General features: G+C 35.7%; 2 protein-coding genes across 2 annotated transcripts; both read left to right on the top strand.

Moving 5' to 3' along the window:
• Positions 1-5,707: 5,707 nt before the first annotated feature.
• LOC142520193 (uncharacterized) lies at positions 5,708-6,735 on the top strand. The gene is made up of 3 exons (XM_075623195.1): positions 5,708-5,756; positions 5,907-6,055; positions 6,103-6,735. Exons 1-3 carry the CDS (start codon positions 5,708-5,710, stop codon positions 6,733-6,735), a joined length of 831 nt encoding a protein of 276 aa, XP_075479310.1.
• A 676-nt stretch (positions 6,736-7,411) lies between these two features.
• LOC142520192 (uncharacterized) lies at positions 7,412-13,587 on the top strand. The gene is made up of 7 exons (XM_075623193.1): positions 7,412-7,727; positions 7,904-8,096; positions 8,443-8,477; positions 8,734-8,822; positions 8,958-9,408; positions 9,475-9,564; positions 13,403-13,587. Exons 1-7 carry the CDS (start codon positions 7,412-7,414, stop codon positions 13,585-13,587), a joined length of 1,359 nt encoding a protein of 452 aa, XP_075479308.1.
• Positions 13,588-17,943: the final 4,356 nt, after the last annotated feature.

The raw sequence follows: 17,943 nt of genomic DNA, 5'->3' as shown, positions 1-17,943 counted from the left end.
TAAAAATTAATATACATGATAACATAAACGTTTTGAAACATGTAAAATCGTGTTTAGTGCGCTGCCAGGACCTCTAAGTCTACCCAAAGATTACCCTGCTTAAATAATAACTCAAATATTCCTAATCAAGCTTCACATGACCTAATCTAACATTCACTAAGTTTGGTCATAACGACGTATTAATACCCAACGAGAAAACCACACTTAAACTAAAAGCTCCTCAAATCATAGACTAGCGCCTAGGCGCTGACACTGTGGTGCTGCGGCGCTTGGTTAGTGCCTAGGCTCCTGAAAATAGCACTGCAGCGCTACTTAATTCGAATCACAGGCGCTGCGGCGCCTAAATGGCAGCGCCACTGTGCTAACCCTGCGACAGAAACGAATCCACACATATCCAAGCTAACCTCTACCCTAATCTTAACCAAATCAAACCAGCCTCGAACCACCACACCTAGCTCACCCCTAGACCCCTCGTGGACCAATCTAACCATGAACCCTAGCCCCATGCATGTTGTTGTACGCTCATTCCTTGTATGACATGAAACATGCTCCAACCGAGCCAACCTTCCCTCAACTCGATCGATCGGCTTTGGGGTTAGATCCAGTAGTGTCCGAGCCCTCATAGACCATGTCTTAGACCCACCAGGGTCTGGTTCATAGCTTGGATCGGCCCTTGCACCGCCAGCTCAGCCCCAAAAACTAATCTACTCACAACCTAGCCGCAAACCCAAGGAACTCGATTGGCCTATGCTAGAAATCGAGCCTCACCCGACCCCAGACCCTTGACACCCTATTCATCGATGTGTAGAGTTCCTTAACCACCTACCGCGGCTGTCCCCTTGCACAATAATCATAAAAACGCGAGTTATGTGCAAAAACATGTGTTTTCATGAACAACCGAAGCAAGAAATGTTTAACGCATGCAGGGCTAATGAAATCTTCACACATGGCACGCATAACAGCATAATACAGTATGAATAATGCAAAAATAAAGATACAAGGTGTGCCTTAACGATTATACGCTTGAAAACTCGAAGAACTACGAGCGGGACGTGAACCGGGTAGGCGGGGAAGGAGCTTGCTTGAAAGCAATGGAGAAATTCAAGAGGCTACTGGTTTTCGAAGGTGGCTACTGATAAAAGTGAGAGAGGGGACGAGTGCTGCTAGTTTTATGGTTAGGGTTTAGTTTAGAAATTTTTAAGTAGAAAATTAACACACTAATGGGCCCTAATTAAATTTTTAAAAGGATTAAAAGGGTTTTGAGCCCATCATTAAAACAAACCCATCGAGCCTGATAACACACTCGAAAAATATTTTATTTTGGTACATTTTTGAAAAAATAATGCACGAACCCTCAAAAAGCCCTCCTAATTGATAAAATTTGTGTATCAGTTTAAAATACGTCCCGACGAGTAAAAATAACCAACCAAGGCTCATTTTCAAAATTCTCCCATAAATACATCTTATCTTAAATAATTATTCAATAAAAAAATTTCATGAATATACCCCTATCTCCGTTACCCGTTCGAGTGCGAAATGCAAATTGAAACCCTAATGCATGAAACTTAAACAACCAAAGAAATAAACACCTAACCATATAATAATCATGCAATAAAATATATAAAACTCATTAAACACGAATTTAAATAAAACCATAGATTGCATGCAGTCAACTTACGTAGTTCGAATTTCTTAGACCTTATATAAACACACACACCATCCGTTTCAAGAGGAATTCACGCAAGGTTTGAAGAAAAATTCAGCAAGCTTCTTCCCCGTCTCGCCGCTAGCGTCCCTCGCATCGCAAATTATTTTTAGTGCATGAAATACTCAAAGGCACGTCTTAATCTTTCTTCACTCATCTTTCACACCATATTATGGGTTTTGTTATATGATTGCATGAAAAACATGATACACTTATTTTATTTTTGTTTTTATGGTGTAAACATGATAATACTAGAGTTTTCATTTTTTAAACCTCTTGTTATTGATGCACAAAGGTCTGCTATGATAGGGGTACTTGAAGGGACGTTTTTACAATACGTTAAGGGTCCATAGATTCATAGATAAGGGTTGTACATGAAGGGCTGATGGCTTGAACGAAAATTGGCGTTTTAAGGAGACTAGGGTTTCGGCTTGTGGGGATTGGAGGGTGTAGGCTGTGTGCAAGGCATGGGCTGCATCCAGAGGGTGTAGGAGGGTCATGAGGTGGTCTGGGATAGGAGGAGTCGCACTTGGTCCGGGGGCAAAGGCTGACGCCGCACTCCAGGGCCGCGCGATCGTGGGGCAAACGTAGGAAGGGGACTATCATGCATGGTTCTCAGGGGATGGTCCAGAGAGACCCTAAAGGGTTCGGTATAGGTCATATGAGGGTTGGTCAGGGGCTGGTCCAATTTGTTAGGGTCTAGGTCAAAAGATTGGAGGGTGACATGAGTTAGGGTTCGATCCATATAGGGCAGTTAGGGTTTCAGGGGCAAAACGGTCATTTTACACCTGAAAAAATGTTAGAGGTACAAGAAGCCCTGAATGATGTAATAAAATATTTATCGAAAATTTTTATGGAATTTTCTGATGAAATGTTAATTCTAAAAGATATTTTGGATGCTTTGTTTAAAAAAATGATATATATGTGCATGAATTTTTATAAGTGATGGAAATAGAAAAAGTTGAAGGAAGTGAATTGATTGTAACTAATAATGATACAATGATATGTAATCCAAGGCTCAGTTGACGGGTGAGAGTGTCGCTGATTTCCCCACCGTCTGGTACTGTGGTAATACGTAGATGGATCCATCGACCTAAGTCTAATACGAAAGTCACAATTGAGGATCTGAATTCAATAAAAAGGGAAACATATATGTATATGCTAAAAAGGAAAAAGTATAAGATGAAAAGAAAATGTTTAATGTTCATGAAAAGCTATTTTATTAAAAGTATATTTCATTGTTGCTTGTGAATGTATATGGATTACTTGCTATCATGTTTAAAGTTTGCTGAGTCAATAGACTCACTAGGTGTGATCAATACAGGTAAGCATGATATTGATGGAGGACTTGATTGTTGAACTAACTGGACTGAAGGAGCACACAACCCAAGGATCGTCGCTAGTTCTCTGCAAAATTGTGTTTATGATTTAGGATTACTTTAAAGATTTTATGACTTATATGCTTTTGAGGGATTTTGAGAGGATTTATGTAAGGCCCTGGCCCTGTCCTCAGACCCTGCAATCACAGTTCCTGGACTCAGACCAGCTTGCACTTACTCATCTGACTTCTCCACGCCAGGAAAGTGGAATTTGTGCCTTCCCAGGATTCGACCCCTCAACCTCCTGGCATATAGGTATATTGGCTACAATCCTGGTAGCCACTTGAGCTGCTAAGTGGCAGCTCAAGTGGCTACCAGGATTGTAGCCAATATACCTATATGCCAGGAGGTTGAGGGGTCGAATCCTGGGAAGGCACAAACTCAACTTTCCTGGCGTGGAGAAGTCCGATGAGTAAGTGCAAGCTGGTCTGAGTCCAGGAACTGTGATTTCAGGGTATGAGGACAGGGCCAGGGCCTTACGATAACTGACTAGAAATAGTATTCAGTTTCAGTGTGCGACTTTAGGTTGAGAAACTGAAATTTCACAGGGATTTAATGCAGTTGAATCTAATTAAATTAGTTAGAAATAATTGGATTGTTAGATTTAATTAGATTTATTAATTCAAGAAATCGTTTAATAAATAATTTTGGAAATTTCGTCGTGAATTAAATAAATTATTTATTGAATTTGAAATTGACACGTGATTATAAGTTTGTCTCGATATCGTTGTGCGGCTTAGTAGTTTTTAAATAATTTGAATTTCCGTCTAAATTATTAGTTTGGATTATTTTTGTTTTGGTTAATTTATTTAAATTGTTTAATTTAATTTCAATTAATTTATCTCATCTCACTTGAATTTTATTAGCCTAAATTAGGAAAAAATAATTCATATTCTAATCATTAAACATCGATATTTGTGGGTACGATACTTGGACTCATCATCCCATTACTATTACTTGACCTAGTCCGCTTGCTAGATTTATTCCCAACCGAAATCGTCAGTCAAGTTTTTGGTGCCGTTGCCGGGGTTTAAATTGTTTAATATTAAGATTTATTATTTTCTTAAGATTAGGTTTTTATTTAATTTTGTTGATTTTACAAATATTCGTACATTTAAAGTTTGTTTATTTATTTTCACGAATTATCTAACTGTGCATGAGACGTGCTAAAGGAGACACAGAATTAGAGCCATTTGATCTGGAGATTGAAAATACTTTTCGACGTAGACGTAGAGCACAGAGGGAGAAATCCTCAGACTCTAACGTGGAAGAACAATTAAAACCAGAGGACAAGGTTGAAATAGCAGGGATGGAAGCAATGGCCAACGAGGAGGATGATCGCACTGTCTTTGATCTTACTAGACAAACTACTGGAGGTTATGGTTCTAGAATCACTCGTCCTACTGTGGAAGAAAATAATTTTGAGTTGAAGCCATCCATCATTCGAATTATACAATATCAAGTGAGATTTTGAGGATCGCAGACCGAGGATCCTAATGCGCATCTGGAAGAATTTTTATCTATCTGTGACACAATCAAATTTAATGGAGTGAGCATTGATGCTATAAGATTGAGACTATTCCCTTTCTCTTTGCATGGTGAAGCAGCAGAATGGCTTAGAGATCTGCCAGCTGGCTCTATTACTACATGGAATGGTTTAGTGGAAATGTTCATGAATCAATATTTTCAACCCACCAAGCTAGCACAACTGCGTATGGATATTTCAACTTTTCGCCAGAAGGATGGGGAGACACTACATAGAGCTTGGGGAAGATTTAGAAAGATATTGAGGAGATGTCCTCAACATGGTTTCTCTTCATGTAAACAAGTTCAGATTTTCTATAATGGAGTTTATCCTTCCGTGCGTTCCATGCTAGATGCGGCAGCCAATGGTAGTTTTTATTGGAAAACTCCACGAGTTACCTTGGAAATAATTTCAAATATGGCCGAAAATAGTGCGGGTTGGCAAGAAATTAAACGAGAAAAGAAGGCTGGAGTTCTTGAAATGGATGTGTTGAATGCACTTACTGCTAAGATTGATGGGTTGGCCCATAAATTCTCTCAGCTACAACCAAATCAAGCAAATCAAGTCCAAGGAATAGTTATCGAGGAAAAACCCAATTTTGATGAGGAAGCGGTGAATTTCATGGGGAATCAACGGAGACAGCAATAAAATCCATACAGTTCCACGTATAATCCAGGATTGAGCAATCACCCTAATTTATCTTGGAAGAATACTGAGAATTCCCTTAATCCAACACATATTCCTCCACTGTCCATTCCTCAACAAGTGAGACAACAAGGATTATTGGTGCCTGCAGCACCTCCAGGATTCAAGCAAGAAGATCAAAGACCAATTTACGAGGATTTTATTATGAAACATTTTGCAGGGATGGAAACGAGGTTGCAAATTCATGATGTTATCTTGCGAAGGTTGGAAGCTCAAATGGGTCGAATATCCAATCAGTTAGCAAATCGAGCCCTTGGAACACTACCAAGTGATACTGAGAAAAATCTGAAAGGAGTAAATGCAGTGAGTACAGTGATCAAGGCCGAAAAAGAATAACGGAAGAGACAGAATTCTACAGATGTGGAAAAAAATGATGAAGGAATGAAATCGAAAATGGAAGATGCTAAGGAACATAACACTCACACCAGCACTACAAAGACAGGTAAGAAAGGTAAGGAGTTTGATTCCAATAATAATATTGATACTAATACACTTCATCTTCCTCAAAGAGCAAGGCAACTACAATTGGATCAACAATTTTCAAAATTTCTTGAAGTTTTTAAGAAAATACACATAAATATTCTTTTTGCAGATGCTCTGGCTCAAATGCCTTCTTATGCTAAATTCTTGAAATATATTTTGACTAAAAAGAGGAAACTTATTGATTTTGAAACTGTTAAGCTTTCTGAGGATGTTCAGCTATTTTGCAAAATAAATTACCTTCAAAGCTTAAAGATCCAGGTAGTTTCTCCATTCCTTGCACTATAGGAATTTCTAATTTTAACAAGGCATTGTGTGATCTTGGTGCTAGCATAAATCTTATGTCTTATTCTTGTTTTGAGAAATTGGGGATTGGAGAAGTTAAACCAACCACTATTCCCCTTCAGCTTGCTGATAGATCTATTAAATATCCTTTAGGGGTTATAGAGGATGTTTTGGTTAAAGTTGATAAATTTATATTTCCATTTGACTTTGTTATGCTAGACATGGAGGAGGATCGTGAGATCCCCCTAATTTTAGATCGTCCTTTCTTAGCTACTGGAAGAGCTCTCATAGATGTGGAAAAAGGTGAGTTAGTTTTGAGGTTGAATGATGAGAAGGTAACTTTTAATGTTTTTCGTAGTATGAAGTATCTTGGATCTTCTGATTGTTATAGAATAGATGCTATTGATGATATTGTTGAGTGTAGTGTGCAGGATACTTTTATTGAAGACCCACTGGAGATGCTTTTGGTGAACCCAAAATCCACGGAATCAGACAGAGAAGAGGTGGAGGAATGTATGAACTACTTGGAAGGATCAAAGCCTCTGCCAAGATCGTTGAATTCGAAGATTGGGGAGCTTGAAAATATTCCAAAATCACTTAAACCATCCATAGAAGAAATCCTATTCCTCGAACTCAAACCACTTCCTCCTAATTGAAAATATTTATTTTTGAAGTAAGAAGATAAACTGCCAGCAATTGTTTCTCCTTCCTTGACATGTGATGAGGAAGTTAAGCTCTTGAGTGTGCTGAAGGATCACACATGTGCTATTGGATGGAGCATAGCTGACATCAAGGGGGTTAGTCCATCCATGTGCATGCACAAAATTTTAATGGAGAAGGAGCACTCCTCCGCAACTCAACCTCAAAGGAGACTAAATCCAACTATGAAAGATGTTGTCAAAAAAAAAAATCAAACTCCTTGATGCAGGTATGATCTTTCCTATATCTGATAGCAAGTGGGTAAGTATTGTGCATGTTGTTCCTAAGAAAGGGGGAATCACTGTTGTTGAAAATGAAAATAACGAGTTAATCCCTACTAGAACTGTGACTGGATGGCATGTTTCTATTGACTATGGCAAATTGAATGATACCACAAGAAAGTATCATTTCCCCTTACCTTTTGTTGATAAAAATTAGAGTGTTTGGCAGGTCATGATTTTTATTGTTTTTTAGATGGTTACTCTGGATATATGCAAATCCCCATAGACCTTGAAGATCAAATAAGACCACTTTTACTTGTCCATATGGTACTTTTGCTTATAAAAGAATGTCATTTGGTTTGTGTAATGCTCCTGCTACTTTCCAGCGTTGTATGATGGCAATTTTTATGATATGGTTGAAAAGTATATTGAGGTCTTCATGGATGACTTTTCTGTATTTGGTTCTTCCTTCGACTCTTGTTTTGTTAATTTGTCAAAATTGTTAAAGAGATGTGAAGAAACGAATCTTGTACTTAACTGGAAGAAATGTCATTTAATGGTAAGGGAAGGAATTGTCCTTGGTCACAAAATTTCTGAAAAATGGATTGAAGTGGATAGAGCTAATGTAGATATCATAGAAAAGCTTCCTCCCCCTACTAATGTCAAGGGAATTCGTAGTTTTATTGGGAATGCATGTTTTTATAAGCGATTTATCAAGGAATTCTCAAGTATTACTAAGCCTTTAACTAATTTGCTAATGAAAGATGTTCCTTTTGTTTTTTTGAGGATTGTTTACAAGCTTTTTAGGCATTAAAGCAAAAGTTGACCACCACCCCAATCATTGTTGCACCAGATTGAAATCTACCTTTTGAACTCATGTGTGACGCAAGTGTTATTGCTTTAGGGGCTGTTTTGGGGCAAAAGAGGAACAAATTCTTGCATGTAATCTACTATGCAAGCATGACACTTTCAGGAGCTCAATTGAACTACTCTACCACAGAAAATGTGTTGCTGGCTGTTGTTTTTTCTTTGGACAAGTTTCGGCCATACCTTGTAGGGAGTAAAGTGATAGTCCACACGGATCATTCAGCTTTGAAGTATCTCTTAAACAAGGAGGCCAAGCCATGCCAAGATTGATAAGATGGATCCTTCCGCTGCAAGAATTTGACATAGTGATCGTGGATCGCAAGGGGACTGAAAACCAAGTTGCTGATCATCTATCGAGATTGGAGAAACCCGAGGAAAGTAAGTATGTAATTAGAGATGAATTTCCTGACGAGAAACTATATGCCATCTCTAATTTACCATGGTATGCTGATTTTGTCAATTATTTATCATGCAAATTTATTCCTTCTCATCTTATATATCAACAGAAAAAGAAGTTTTTTTTGGATTTAAAATATTTTCTTTGGGAAGATCCTCTTTTGTTTAGAATCTGTGCAGATGGCATTATTCGTACTTGTATTCCAGCGGAAGAGGTAAGTTCTATACTTGCTCATTGTCATAGTGGTCCAACTAAAGGACATTTTGGGGCAAGTAAAACGACCACAAAAATCCTTCAAGCTGGATTCTACTGACCTACACTGTTCAAGGATGCACACACTTATGTTTTTAATTGCAATGAATGCCAACGTGTTGATAATATTTCAAGGAGACACGAAATGTCATTAAATAATATTTTAGTATGTGAATTGTTTGATGTGTGAGGAATTGATTTCATGGGGCCTTTTCCAGATTCCTTAGGAAATAAATATATTTTGGTGGCTGTGGATTACGTATCTAAGTGGGTGGAAGCAAGTGCTTGTAGAACTAATGACTCTAAGGTTGTGATCCAATTTTTAAAGAAAAATATTTTTGCAAGATTTGGCACACCTAGAGCCATTATTAGCGGCAGATGAACACACTTTTGTACTCGTAATTTTGAATCTCTTTTGGCTAAATATGGGGTCACGCACAAGGTGGCAACACCTTATCATCCTCAAACTAGTGATCAAGTAGAAGTATCAAATAGGGAAACTAAGAAAATTCTTGAGAAGACCGTTGGATCTTCGAGGAAGGAATGGGCTAATAAATTGGATGATGCATTGTGGGCATATAGAACAGCATTCAAAACCCCTATAGGAACTTCCCCTTTTCGCTTGGTCTATGGAAAAGCTTGTCACCTTCCTGTTGAACTAGAGCATAGGGCATTATGGGATGCTAAATTTTTGAACTTTGATGTGCAAGCTACAGGTAATCAGTGTCTTCTACAACTCAATGAGCTAGAGGAATTTCATCTTGATGCATATGAGAATGCAAAAATCTACAAGGAAAAGACAAAGAAGTGGCATGATGCAAGGATTGTGAATAGGGAATTTGAGTCTAGACAAAATGTGCTTCTTTATAATTCTCGTTTGAAACTCATGTCAGGTAAACTTCGTTCCTAATGGTCTGGGCCTTTTACTGTTACTGAATTTTTTTCATTTTATGTTGTAGAAATCCGTGGAGATTCTGGAAATCCCTTTAAGGTGAATGGAGATCGACTGAAAATTTTTCATGAAGGAATTTTGGAGCAAGAGGATCCGAGTACTCTTTTGCATGAACCGAACTAATTTCTAAAGGGAGTTGTCTAGCTATAGACAATAACTTTAGCGATTGTTGGGAGGCAACCCAGTGGTTTATTTTATTTAATTTCATTTTATTAGTTTTTTTCATTTTGTTAGGTTAATCCTCGGTGATTTTGGTGTGTGTAGGGAATATTGGACTGAAGCAAGATGTTTTGATTCTGGAAAGCTTAAACTGCTGAAATAAAATATTACAAGCATTGAGGAATTCTACCAGCCGCATAAAGCATTTCATGGATCTCAAAGCAACACTGCCAGGGAAGTTCTTTCTTGTTATTCAACATCAAAGTTTTATATTCTTTTAGAATGGCATGACACTGAGGACAGTGTAAATCTAAAGTGTGGGGGGGGGGATTACTAAACAACACTTAGCATGCGCTTCAATGGTTAATGCTCGGGCATGAAATTTTTTTCTGGTTATTCTTTGAGAAACTGCACTTGTGATTACATGACACACTAATTGGTTTTCTGGATTTTTGATCACTCTAGAGATTGAATCACACCTTGAATTAATTGAGATGAGCTGTAGTTGTAGCCGAAGGATTTGAGCAAAAACTAATGTGTCATGTAATAATAAGTATGACTTAAAGTGCATAGAATGAACTCATTTTGAATTGGCAAGAGGTGTGCCCATAAAAAAAAATAAAATACATAAAAAAAGAAAAAAAATAGAAAAGCAACAATCTAGAACTTGTCTGATTATCTTTCGAGGCGAAAATACAGAGGAAAATGACTTGGGAATGATTTAGGAGATCATTGGACCGTTTGAGCCTTTCGAGCCTACCCTATGCATCATTATATACTTAGTACCCCATTTTGAGCCTATAAAAATTGAATGTAGTGTGTCAAAGACATACAATTAGCCTCCATTCGTATTCCTTCAAAATCCCACATCAACTACCCAAATTTTAGCATATACACTATTCTTCTACCTTAATTTTGAGAGAAATAAACCCCTTTAGAATTTTAAAATTTTCAATAACTCACATGTGTTGATAACTGCTAAGAAAAATTGGAGGAGTTTGAAAAAAGATTATGAAAAAAGGGAAGGGGATTGATCAAAATATATATAAATATATATAATGAAAAAGGAAATGAGGAATGAATGTTATATAATATGGTGATCGAAAAAAAAACTAAAAAGAAATGTTGTTGAGGATTGGAAAAAAAAAAGCTGAAGGAAGAGAGAAAAAAGATGGGGGAAGATGAACGAAAGTAGAAGGAAGATGAAAAAGTGTGATGGAGGATGATGAATATCAATAAGAGGGGAAGATAAGAGATGAAGGAGTGCGATGTATGATTAAATTGTTTATTTTCTCTCATTTTTAATTCCCTACCTTTATTGTAGCCTTGAACCGTGGCCTAACGTTATAAGCTTGACAAGACCTATTGAACGGGTCTTATTCCTCCAACATTTAGTGGAGAAAGATATGGAAGATAAGCTTATGGTGAGTTTCTTTATATATAAAAAAAATTCAGAAAACATGAGAACTTTTTTAACTAAAACACCTTTGAGGAATATGAGTTTTGACTTTCACACTACACACGTCTCATTATTTTGATCTTTTCTAGTGAATGCTTGAGTTTTAAAGTTGCAACGAAGGTGAATTTTATGATTTTCGAAGTGTGATCATTTGATTGAGTGTGGAGGAATTTGATAGGTTGAAAAGTGTTGATTGTGTCATTTTTTGTGGTGGATCATTGAATATTCCTTCGTATATTTTTAAACTCTGATTTGCTCGAGGACGAACAAAGGCTAAGTGTGGGAGGATTGATAAGGCCAAATCTTACAAAGATTTTAGGGATTTGATTTTATAATATTTTCCCTTATCTAGAATTTTTATCCCTAATTATATGCTTAATTGAATTAATAATTGTATATTTGAATAAAAGAGAAAAAATGCTTAAATTGAGATATAAAATAAATTTACAAGACTTTAAATGAAAAAATACCAAAAGAAAGGAAATAAAATATATAATATTTTATTCCTTGATAATATTGAAGTTTTGGAAAAAAATCTATATAGATCTTGATAAAGATAAAATCTCAAATTTTAAAATAAAATATACAATCTTATCTACAAGGTTAAAATTTGAGATGGGCTTAAAAAGAATGAAAGGAGGCCCATTAAGAATAATAAAACTCTACAAGAAATTCCACATTCAACAACACTCAAAAGACAACGGTTTTATCATAAACCATTGTCTTTTTCCTTTTAACAATTGTTTTAACAAAACCCGTTGTCTTTGTGATTTTTTCCTTTCAAAGACAACAGTTTTTGAAAAACTGTTTTGTTTTATGGGTCAACGAGACAACGGTTTTCTAAAAACGTTGTCTATGTGTGTGCTTTTTGGTTGCTAAGACAACGGTTTTCAATATCGTTGTCTTTGTGCTGGTTTTTTATTTAGCTAAAACAACGGTTTTTGTTAAAACCATTGTCTTTTATGGGTTAAGACAACGGTTTTTATACCATTGTCTATTAGCAGGTTTTTTTAGTAGTTACGACAACGTTTATTAATATCGTTGTCTATGAGCGCGTTTTTATGTAGCTAAGACTACGGTTTTAAAAACCGTTGTCTATTAACGTCAGCGAAAGACAACGATTTTTGTTAAAACCATTGTCTTTTATTGGTTACGACAACGGTTTTTATACCGTTGTCTATGAGCGGGTTTTTTAGTAGCTACGACAACGGTTATTAATACCGTTGTCTATGAGCGCGTTTTTATGAAGCTAAGACAACGGTTTTAAAAATTGTTGTCTATTAACGTCGGTGAAAGACAACGGTTTTTTAGTAGCTACGAAAACGGTTTATAAAATCGTTGTCTATGTACATTTTTAGGGCTTGAGACAACGATTTAAAAAAACCGTTGTTGGTAGAAAAAAAAATGTTTACGTTGCTAAATATAACGACGGTTTCATAAAACCGTCGCATTTTTTAATTAGCGACTGTTTTTTTTTAAATCGTCGCTATATTAAGCGACAGTTTTAACAAAACTGTCGCAATTTTAAATTAGCGACAATAAAACTGTCGATATATTTAGCGACAGTTTAACAAAACCGTCGCTAATTTAAAAATTGCGACGGTTGTTTAAACAACCGTCGCTATTAAGAGTCGTCGCTAATAGCGACAGTTTATGACAAAAGCATCGCTAATAGCGACGATTTAAACAAAAATCGTCGCAAATTGTCTATAAATATTCGCGTCTTGGATCTATTTTCTTCCCACAATAAATTTTTCACTCTTTCACGATTTTAATTTCCTTTCAATTCTTGATTTCTTCATAAATTTTTTACTTTTAGTTAAGATTGTAAATATTATTAGTTTAGTAAGATTGTAAGTTTTTTTTTTAGATTTATTATATTATAAAATTAATTTTTTTATTTCACGTAAAAAATTAGCGACAAAAATCTTATGAAAAACCATCGCTAATTAGCGACGGAAAGCATATAAACAACGTCGCTATTTAGCGACGGAAATAATATGAAAAACCGTCGCTAATTGACCTTTAACAATGATTTTTCAGTGTTACGACAACGGTTTTTCCCCGTCGTCTTTAGACGTCTACGACAACGATTTTTCACCGTTGTATTGGAGCGCACTATTTAACCACATGGCCTTTAACAACGGTTTTACATGATCTACGACAACGGTTTTTCACCATCTTCTTTAGACATCTACGAAAACGGTTTTTCACCGTTGTCTTTGAGCACACCATTTAACCTCAGGGCCTTTAACAACGGTTTTACACGACCTACGACAACAGTTTTTCACCGTTGTCTTTAGCCTTTTTTTTGTAGTGAAAGGGAGCAAAGCCGTAATAGTAAAAGGAGAGCAGAAGAGCAGAGACGGAAGTGTACAAAAGAAGCAGGAAGTGAACAACAACAGTGACGAAGTGCAAAAGGGAGGAAGATTGAAGGCAGAAGCAGGAGGAATTCCTCACACACGCTACAAATCACTGAGAATTCATTTCATTCTTTCTTAATTATGTTTTCTTCATTGAATTTAAATATGGATTTGCACTTTTGTTTTGAATTTATGGAGTATATTTTTATAGATTAAAGCCACGATAGGGCCGAGACAAATTATTTTTGATTTTTTGAGTTTGATTCAATTCTATTATTTATTTTATTTATTGAGTGATGTCGTTTATTATGTGTTCTTTTAATCTGGCAAATTAAATTGAATATTTGTTGATTAATCTAAAATCGAAAGGCAATAGATTAATATTTGCTTCATCCATCAATCAACACATGGTTCAATTGACTAGAAATAGTATTCGGTTTCAGTGTGTGACTTTAGGTTGAGAAACTGAAATTTGACAGTGTATTGATGCGGTTGAATATAATTAAATTCAGTTAGAAATAATTGGACTGTTAGATTTAATTAGATTTATTAATTCGAGAAATCGTTTAATAAATAATTTTTAAAATTTCTTCGTGAATTAAATAAACAATTTATTGAATTTGAAATTGACACGTGATTATAAGTTTGTCTCGATACCGTTGTGCGCCTTAGTCATTTTTAAATAATTTGAATTTCCGTCTAAAATAATAGTTTGGATTATTTTTGTTTTAGTTAATTATTTAAGTTGTTTAATTTAATTTCAATTAATTTATCTCATCTCAAGCCTAAATTAGGAAAAATAATTCATATTATAATAATAAAACATCGATCTTTGTGGGTACGATACCTGGACTCATCATCCAATTACTATTACTTGAACTAGTCTGCTTGCTAGATTTATTCCCAACCGAAATCGTCGGTCAGAGAGGGATTCCAAAAACTGTTTAGGTCTGGGACTGTGCAGTTGAGGAGGGCTTAAAAGATTTGATAGGTAATACTCATATCAAGAAAGTGCATCTTCTTGTCGATAGCTCATCATATAAGAACTTCAAGGTTAAGCGTGCTTGACTTGGGGAAATTATGGGATGGATGACCCCTGGGAATTTTCCTAGGGTGCGTGTGAGCGATAACATAAGCACGCTTGAAAGACTCGTCTTGGTACGGTGGGGACAGTCGTCGAATCTCGGGCGTTACAGGTTACACACCCGCTTCTTACTTAAAGATATCCGTTGTGAAGTTTAGGAATTCCAACAACATTTAGGGTTCATTTGCCTACAATTCTCTTTTTTGATCCACCTCCATAGGTTGCACGTCCACTTCTTACTTCAACATAGTCAGTGAGCTGTTCATTGGACCCAGCCATGTGGTGTGAGCACCCATTGTCGAAATAATATAAACCTACAATGTTAGTTTTAAATGACATATAAATGACATCGCATTGAATTACAGTTTTGTGTACCCAAATTTTCTTCACGGGAGGTTTATTGATTACTGTGTTGCACTTGGGGTTGGGCAACACCCGATTTGCGTGCCAGTTCATGTAGTCATCTTTCAGTTTAAAACAAAAAGGTTTGATGTGACCTGGCTTGTGATATTAGTGGCAAATAAAAATACTCTTGCTTTGTTTCGGCCTTTGAACTGAAACTGGATTCTTGGTTAGAGGAGTCTTCACCAAAGGATCAATCTTCGAGGGGATTGGAGTGATTTTCCTTTCCTTTACAAAAACAGTTTATTGTGATCCAAAATTGGAAATTTCTTCATGTTCATATGTACTTTTTTATGTATCCAAGACAAGCTCTACTCTCCTTTCCCATTAGCATTGAATAAAGTTTTTTTGAACTCGAGTTGAATTTTGCAAGTGTTTTTTAGGCCTTCTCAAGATCATCATTGACTTTGAAAAGCTCAATTAGTCGTCCACTACTTGTTTTCTTAAAAAGTACTAATTTTTTTCTCTCATGAATTGGCCGAACTTAATATATATATATATATATATATATGCATATATATATCTATATTTTAAAATACTTTGCACCGTTTTAAAAATAAAACAACCAACTATATTTGAAAATCCAAATGAAATAGTTCAAAGCATAAAATCGTCAAATGTTTTACCAACATAAACTAGCAATATTTCAAAATAAAGCTAACTCTAACAACCTCTCAAAAACAACTCAAAAGCGTAATAAAAGTCGTATAAATTTTTAACATAAACATTAAATCATAAATGCGAAAAACTAGAATTGGTCCTCGGGTTATGTGCATCTTCAGTCCAGCAAGATAAACCATCAAGACCTCCGTCAATATTAGTATCATATTCACCTGCATCAGTCATACCTAGTGAGTCTAAAAGCTCAGCAAACCATAATCCTTATAACAAGTAATACGTATACAATCACATGCAACAATGAAAATACTTTTAGTTAACATGCATAAACATAAACATTTTTCATATCAACATAAACATATTCCATATCACCATAAACATATTCCATATCATCATATACGTATATGTTTTCCATTTCGTTGAATTCAGAAAGTTAATTGCGACTTTCGTATTCGTATTAAAGGTCGATGGATCCATCTACATGTAACCACAATACTGGGCGACGGGGACATCAGCGATACTCTCACCCGTCAACTGAGCCTTAACCTTACGTATCATCGTATCACTCCCAATTACTTTACTTCCTTCAACATTTTATATTTTCATGACTTTATAAAATTCATGCATATAATAATCTTTTTTCTTTTAAACCAAGCATGCAACATATCTTTTAGCGTTAACGTTTCATCATAAAATTCCATAAACATATAAAATAATCATATTAACATATTTTACAGTATTCAGAGCACTTCCATAACGTTTACTATTTTTCATGTATAAAATGACCGTTTTACTCATAGACGTAAAATTTCACGATTTTATCTTTTTCTTACTTTCATTTACTCTAGACCATCCCAAATAATTATTTAAGATTAAATTAAATTTCTCATATTTTTATTTAGCTTAAATTCTAGGATTTCTATTTATTCTTTAATTATTAATTCACGCAGCGTTTAATTCCTGAATTAATTCAAACTTTAATATAAAATTCTCAAATTTTAAACATAGCTTTTAATTACTTAATCTACCCTTGTGACCCATGGACCACCCCCGTGGACCCATGGTTCAAGCTTTAAAGATTTAAACCCTAATTTCGAACCATCCTAGCAAGCACCTTCGAGCCAAGTCTCGATTTCATCGAGCCAAACCCATCCCAAGACCTCTATGGACTCTACTGGACCCCTAGGACCTAGCCCTAACCCACGCCGAAGCTTCCTGCACCAGGTGAGTGCTGCGACCGAGAAACCTTAATAGACTAAGACTCTTCGATACTCCAGGTAGGACCTCAACCATCGAGCCAACACCTAGCCCAGCCCCTCGTGAACCCTCTCAAGACCCTAACCGAACTAGCCTGGACCCATGACCCCAGCCGCGAGCCCTCCTGCGCTGCTGCTATCTCTCGGGTAGCATGAAATATGAGCAAATAATGATTATTTTTCAAGAGGTGATATTCTGTAACGCCCGAAAACCCGAACACACTAACCACATGCATGCATGAAATTATTTGAAAAGTTATTTAAATGAGTGGTCTAGAAGCATGTTTAAGTATGTGAGATCCCGAAAATAAAATAGTATTGATGACATTTTGGTAAATAAGTTGAAAAATATTCAATTTATTTTGATGACATTTTCGTAAATAAGTTAAAAATTAATGAATTAATTTTAAGGGCAAAATGGTAATTAGTGACATATCTTAGTCATATTAAGTCCAAATGATTTGAGATTTGGATATAACGTAGAAAATTCAAAGATATAGAAGTTTCAAGCTTTGAGTTTTGGAAAATTTGATCGTTTGACTGGTTCAAAGGGATATACCGGCGTTAAAACCATCTGAGGCTTGGGATCAAAGTGAGGAATCTGATACGTGGCATTGTTTTACCAAATTTTTCCTTAGTGGCTTTCGCACACATGGAGATTATTGGTTTCCAGCCTATATACCATTTTCAACTCACACTGAGCTAAGAAAAGGAAGAATTTAAATCTCAGAATAATAATGAATATAAGATTCTTATTTGGAACTTTTACAAAACATAAAAGGATTTATAAAAGATATACCAAAGAAATTAAACAACAAAGGATTTTACTGAGATCCCAAAGAATCATAAATTCATAAAAAACACCCATAAATGCCTTAAACGCCATCTCTCGGCTAAGCAGGCCGAAGGGCTACAACATGAATTTATTTTTCCTGGTTAAACTCAAACCTTGTGTTTACCATTTCCTGGTTCATCTTTTTACCTTATATTCTAACCAAAGACTCTTATATTACATTAAATTCCAAAAAATTAAATAAATCTTTTATTATCTCAATCTGATCTCAAAAACAAATAAATATAGATCATGTCATAGTAAGGTAATAATTTAGCACGAATACTTTAGCCTGTCATTCAG

Source organism: Primulina tabacum, chromosome 12 (genome assembly GCF_025594145.1).
Source record: "Primulina tabacum isolate GXHZ01 chromosome 12, ASM2559414v2, whole genome shotgun sequence".
Taxonomy (NCBI): Eukaryota; Viridiplantae; Streptophyta; class Magnoliopsida; order Lamiales; family Gesneriaceae; genus Primulina; species Primulina tabacum.
The sequence above is the reverse complement of the archived record's forward strand: the minus strand, read 5'-3'. Positions and strand labels throughout refer to the sequence as shown.